This window comes from Cyprinus carpio, chromosome A19 (assembly GCF_018340385.1).
Source record: "Cyprinus carpio isolate SPL01 chromosome A19, ASM1834038v1, whole genome shotgun sequence".
In the NCBI taxonomy this organism is placed as follows: Eukaryota; Metazoa; Chordata; class Actinopteri; order Cypriniformes; family Cyprinidae; genus Cyprinus; species Cyprinus carpio.
In genome coordinates this window covers 5,273,829-5,280,225 of record NC_056590.1, presented here as the reverse complement: position 1 = coordinate 5,280,225, position 6,397 = coordinate 5,273,829, and the positions used below count along the sequence as shown (strand labels likewise).

Below are 6,397 nucleotides of genomic sequence, written 5' to 3'. Positions count from 1 at the left end.
GTGACAGACACGTGACCGTAAAACACTCAGATATGAATGAATATAACAGTGCTGCACTCGTGTGAGGATCCCAAAAATATTACAGTGATTTCACACACTTTAGCTCTTACTAAAACTACTGCTTTTTTGCATTCCATTCCATGTAAATGAACATATATATGTAAAAATGATCAGAGTCCTATAAACAAACATCCCTGTGCGTTCTCAAAGACATGATGAGACTACAGCTGAACAGAGTATGACTTATTCATTATTCATTCAGAAACACTGTATACTCATATAACAATCACAAACACATTTTGTGCTGTCGTTATAGAGAAATGTGCTTAAACATATATCTGTGAAGGAAAATTATAATTTTACTAAATAACAAAAATATGACTACATGGAAAGTTGTCGCTGGCTGCGCATGCGCGGTGAAGCTGCTCTCCGGCCGCCAGGCGGCGCTCATGAGGCTCCGCGCTGCTGTTGGATCCGGTTCGCTCGCTGCTCGGTTACTTCCGTGTTCTTATCTGCATTCTGCACATTCTGCACAAGGACAAACTCCGTCTGCTCGTGTGGTCGCGTGTTCCAGTCATGGCTCGACAGCTGCTCAGAGGAGCTTTGAGAGGATATTTCACCTCTCCGCTCCGGATGGGATCCGATCAGGTAACATTACTGAAGACTCGCGAAGGTCAGAAGTTCTGGAGCTTCTCAGCATCAGTCCTCGGTTACCTGCTGTGTTCCAGAAACAACCATGCGTGCTCGAAACTACAGCAATAGTGCAGAAATTACACTATGTATATATATTTCTAAGGTTGCAACAACTAATCGATAAAAAATATTCGACAATTAATTGCACCTGTGTGCTGTTTACAGCAGCGAATCACGTGTCTGAAAACCAGAGCTGACAGATCACTGGAGAATTGTAGTCCGTTTATGATTTGGATTTTCTGTCCGATTAATCGAAATAATAATCGACGGATTAATTGATTTTCAAATGCTTTAAAATATTCCTCTAACAGAGTCAGTGTGATTATAGCACTACACCACACCCAACTCAACATAACATTACTTTTTTTTTTTTTTTTTTTTTGTGTCTCTCTCTGTGTGTCTGTGTCTGTGTGTGTGGTGTCTCTCTCTCTGTGTGTGTGTGTGTGTCTCTCTCTGTGTGTGTGTTATAATTTTTTATGCTCTGTGTGTGTGTGTGTGTGTCTCTCTCTCTGTGTGTGTGTGTGTGTGTCTCTCTCTCTGTGTGTGTGTGTGTGTCTCTCTCTCTGTGTGTGTGTGTGTGTCTCTCTCTCTGTGTGTGTGTGTGTGTCTCTCTCTCTCTGTGTGTGTGTGTGTGTCTCTCTCTGTGTGTGTGTGTGTGTGTCTCTCTCTCTCTCTCTGTGCGTGTGTGTCTCTCTCTGTGTGTGTGTGTGTGTGTCTCTCTCTCTCTGTGTGTGTGTCTCTCTCTCTCTCTGTGTGTGTGTGTGTGTCTCTCTCTCTCTGTGTGTGTGTGTGTCTCTCTCTCTGTGTGTGTGTGTGTGTCTCTCTCTGTGTGTGTGTGTGTGTGTGTGTGTCTCTGTGTGTGTGTGTGTGTGTGTCTCTGTGTGTGTGTGTGTGTGTGTGTGTCTCTCTCTCTGTGTGTGTGTGTGTGTCTCTCTCTCTCTGTCTGTGTGTCTGTGTGTGTGTGTCTGTGTGTGTGTGTGTCTCTCTCTCTCTCTCTCTCTCTCTCTCTCTCTCTCTTCTCTCTCTCTCTTCCTGTGAGTGTCCTCTCTCTCTCTCTCTCTCTCTCTCTCCCCTCTCTCTCTCTTCTCTCTCTCTGTGTCCTCGTCTCCTCTCCGCTCTCTCTCTCTCTCTCTCTCTCTCTCTCTCTCTCTCTGTGTGTGTGTAGCTGGGTGAGCTGGGGAGAGGAGCAGGGAAAGGTGGAGGAGCGGGCGGCTCGGTGAGGGAGGCCGGAGGAGCCTTCGGGAAGAAGGAGGCCGCGGAGGAGGAGCGCTACTTCAAGTGAGTTTCTGTCTCGTCTTTTACATCGTATTATCTGAGCAAGGTGAAGACGTGTGTCAGTACTAATGATGAAGTGCCTCCGCAGGCAGAAGGAGAAGGAGCAGCTGGCGGCTCTGAAGAAGCATCACGAAGAAGAGATCGATCATCATAAGAAGGAGATCGAGCGTCTGCAGAGAGAGATCGACAGACACAAGGGCAAGATCCGGAAACTCAAACACGACGACTGAAGCACTACCATCATAATCATCATCTTCATCATCACATTGTGTGCCTGAGACCCCCCCCCCCCCCCCCCTCTCTCTCTCTCTCTGCCTGTAACGCCGTTATTCGCATGTCTCCATACTTTAGGAATAAACCAGTGTTGAATAAACAGTTTGAAAAGGTTTAAATATGTTGCTGTTATGAAAAATAAAGCACTCCGGAGTTTATCTGAATCTTTGGTTCATTCATGCGGCGTACAGTAGTTTTGTGATGTTTATGGTGTTTTGGAGCTTCGCAGCTTTAGTCCTCGCTTACCTGCTGTGTTTCAAGAACAAAACAACATGGATTGTGAATAAAGGACAGGATTTTAATTTCTGGGTGAAATAAAAATATATTTATTTTATTTTATTTTGCATTACAGTAATGAGAATTTCGGGAGTAAATGTGCTTCATTGTCTTGAAAATAATGTAACAGTGCAACAATAACAACAATTAAAAAAATGTTAATTAGTATAAAAAGAGATTTTCTCTAGTAAAATAACAAACTTAAACTGAAATTAAAGCTGTAAGCAGTGTTGAAAGGGCCCTCGCACCCGGAGCCACCTGCACCCTGTGGTTTTAGGAGAACGGTGAACAATGTGCATTTAAAGTGTTAAATATTAGAGCAATGTCAGTCATTTATATGTGACAAACTCTCTGTTGCCAGCAGGTGGCGCTATGACTATAACAATATGGGCAAAGACGTGTCTGAACTCTTATCGTGTGAAGTTTGGGGCAGATCGGACACACCCTGCGTTCCATTCAGAAGGGCTCATCCCTACGCCCTAATCCCTTAAAGGGGTTCACCCTCAGGAGTGAGAGCTCTCCAGTTCAAGTTGAGCTTTATTGTCACTCCGCTACATGTGTGGACATACAGTGGAACGAAATGTCGTGCCTCACAGGACCACGGTGCTACATAAATACAGACATACAACAATGAAGTAAAACAGTATAAACCTATACACAACTAACCTACTGACAGATTCTGACTATAAATATACTATATATAAAAGTTTACCTATACATAGACTGACAAATGCTTCACATGATACTGTACATGTGCAAAGAGAAACACTGTAAGTCAAGCAGCAGGCTGGGGAACAGTGCAAGATGATTAGTAGTGCACGAGCATGTAAACACACATATTACTGAGTCTTTGTGTGATCATGTACACAGCAGTGAGTGTGAGAAGTGTCTAGTGCACATATAGGAGAATTACACACAAAAAAAGATGATGTTTCAGACAGTTTTCTGTGATGTGGTATGGTTTGGGGGGTGGAGGAGGGGAGATGGTCCATGTTTCCGGAGGTAGGGGGTTTCAGAGGAGGGCGGGGTGATTTGAGTTCAGGGCTGGGGGAGAAAGCTGTTGAGCAGTCTGGCGGAGTGGCTCTGATGCTCCGGTACTCAGTCTTCCTGATGGCAGGAGCTGGAAGAGGACTGAGAGGGATGGGTGGGGTCCTCATCATACGCTACTGTCTGTTGCTTTGCTGGAGGCATCGTGTGAAGGAAAGTGTCCCAGGATGGAGGGGGGGGGTGGGAGAGGGGCACTGATGATCTTTGCAGCTGTGTTCACTGACCGCTGGAGGGTCTTGCGGTCTGCTGCACTACAGTTCCCGTACCAGACTGTGATGCAGCTGGTCAGCACGCTCTCAATGGTTCCTCTGTAGAATGTGGTGAGGATGGGTGGAGGGAGACTTGCTCTTTTCAGCCGGCGGAGAAAGTGTAGCATGCCTTCTTGGAGAGTGACATGGTGTTGGTGGTCCAGGTGAGATACTCTGTGATGTGCACCCCCAGGAATTTAGTGCTGCTGACTCTCTCCACAGCTGAGCTGTCGATGGTCATTGGGGAGTGATCAACAGAGTTTCTCCTGAAGTCCATCACAACCTCCTTTGTCTTCTCCACATTGAGGGACAGGTTGTTAGTGCCACACTATTCAGCCAGCTGTCACTTCCTCTCTGTAGTGTGTTTCATCACTATTGCTGATGAGATCTATCACCGTTGTGTCATCCGCAAACTTGATGATGTGGTTGGAGCTGAACTTGGCAGTGCAGTCGTGGGTCAGCAGCGTGAAGAGCAGCGGGCTCAGTACACAGCCTTGTGGGGCACCTGTGCTCAGTGTGGTAGTGCTCGAGGTGATGTGGCCGACACGGACTGACTGAGGTCTTCCAGTTAGAAAGTCCAGGATCCAACTACACAGGGAATTATTAAGGCCAAGCAGGTTTAGTTTATTAATGAGCTGTTGTGGCATTATTGTGTTGAATGCTGAGCTGAAGTCGAAGAACAGCATTCTGACATAGGAGTCTTTATTCTCTAGGTGGGTAAGAGCCAGGTGGAGGGTGGAGGAAATTGCATCTTCTGAAGGGTTGAAGGGTGTAGGGGACCTAACAACTGTTTCTTGAAGTGCCCTTCTGCGTCAACATCACATGCCCACACAGAGGCGCTGTCATCATGCAAAGAATCTGCACAAAGGATCATGGGAGGCCGAAATGAAATCCTTCATTCCAAAGGGCCCTTTGAAGTGGCCAGTTTTGAGCACTTCATTTGGAACGACCCTTTAATATGGCGGCCATGATTGTTTTCACTCTGAAGTGCTCTTCAGAGGGCGATATTTCCCTTTTGGAACGCACCGATTGTTTGTCTGAGTTACAGCAACTTCCTGTTTTATGGCGAAACATCGAATTTTGTCAGGCCGCCAGGGACATGCCCTTCTAAGAAAACTCAAGATCATAGCAATTTAGCATCACAAAGGCCTTATGTTTACACTCCCCAAATTTGAAGATGATCTGATTTAAACTGTAGGAGGAGTTCGTTAAAGTACGGGGCCTGAAAATGGCAAAAAACGGCACAAGATTTGCAGAGAAAAATCAAAATGACTTTTGCTCCAAGAGACTTTTTTGTAGGTATTTTGGGACATTACACGAATGTTCTGGATTTTGTACATGTACAAGAAAGTAGTGAGATGGGTGCTTCATTGAAATTGTGTAGGTGGCGCTATCGAGCCATTTCACCACGCCCAATTCTGAAACCCATATCAGATGTAACTTTTGCCAGTTCTGACGCACGTTCAGAGTTTCATGAGTTCTGGAGCAGGTTTAGGCCCTCAGAAATGCGATTCGTTTAGGAGAAGAAGAAAAAAACAGAGCAATTCCAAGAGGGGCCTCGTCATAGATTTGTATACACAGATGCCTCATTAGCATTGTTTCTAGGGGCCATATTGGAACATACTGACGTAAGCCATCCGCCATATTGGAGGGGTCAGTTTCACTCATTCACCATAAAAATCAATGAATATTCAAAGATGCCACATTCCTTTCATATCTATGGTCCCGCCCCTCTCTCGCGTTCTCACCTGTGACAGGTATTTACAGTCTGCTGTTCAGGATTGAAAAGACATTAAAGTGGGCTTCTTATAAAACTAATTATACACTCGAGTTATATATAGATATACATATACATATACCTTTTGGAACAAACTAAAAACAAAGAAAATCTCTGAGATTTATGTGAATTATTTCTTTCTCTCTTTTTTTCTTATATGTCAATATTAAAATAAAAATATTCTTATTTTATTACATAATAATAATAATAATAATAATAATAATAAATAGATTTGATTTTATCAGAGAAGACTTACTGAAATAGGACTTTTTTCCCTCGACAGCACTCATTTATCTTAATTCTGGTTTTTTTTTCACACATAAAACTTTATACGAGTTTTCATTGAACAGTTTATATATAACTGGAGAGCAGGACTGACAACAATATATGTTTTATTTTTAGACTTTATATCTAAATGTCATGTGGGAATCAAACGCTACTGTTCATATTAAGTCGTGTATTTGTTTATTTTTATTTATTACACATTTTGCACATTTACAGTGCAATACAACTTCCAAAGGCAAACTTATTAACATACAAAGAAGAGAAAAATGATAAAGTAATGGACAATCAGGGCAAAAGTGTTACGGGTTTCTACTTTGTTTTTATACGTTTTTGAAACTTTGAAAAAAAAATACATCACAAAACCATGAAGACAAAGTAATCGAAATTAAATTATCCTTTAAAACATGATATCTTCTAAAGGTGAGTAGTGAATATTACTGATTTTAACGTCCTCTCAATCAGAGCGCTGGAGTCACAGCAGCTCGCTCGTGCACGCGGAGTCCCCGCCCCGCACGTACGCGCT

At 43.5% G+C, this 6,397-nt stretch overlaps 1 protein-coding gene across 1 annotated transcript; it reads left to right on the top strand.

Annotated features, from left to right (window-relative positions):
- Window positions 1-470: 470 nt before the first annotated feature.
- Window positions 471-2,399, top strand: atp5if1a (ATP synthase inhibitory factor subunit 1a). The gene is made up of 3 exons (XM_042776131.1): window positions 471-648; window positions 1,859-1,971; window positions 2,057-2,399. Exons 1-3 carry the CDS (start codon window positions 577-579, stop codon window positions 2,196-2,198), a joined length of 327 nt encoding a protein of 108 aa, XP_042632065.1. The 5' UTR covers window positions 471-576; the 3' UTR covers window positions 2,199-2,399.
- Window positions 2,400-6,397: the final 3,998 nt, after the last annotated feature.

Coding starts and splice junctions, on each gene's coding strand:
- atp5if1a (XM_042776131.1), top strand. CDS start 577: ATGGCTCGACAGCTGCTCAGAGGAGCTTTGAGAGGATATTTCACCTCT. Junction 649..1,858: donor TCCGGATGGGATCCGATCAG/GTAACATTACTG, acceptor GTGTGTGTGTAG/CTGGGTGAGCTGGGGAGAGG. Junction 1,972..2,056: donor GAGGAGGAGCGCTACTTCAA/GTGAGTTTCTGT, acceptor GTGCCTCCGCAG/GCAGAAGGAGAAGGAGCAGC.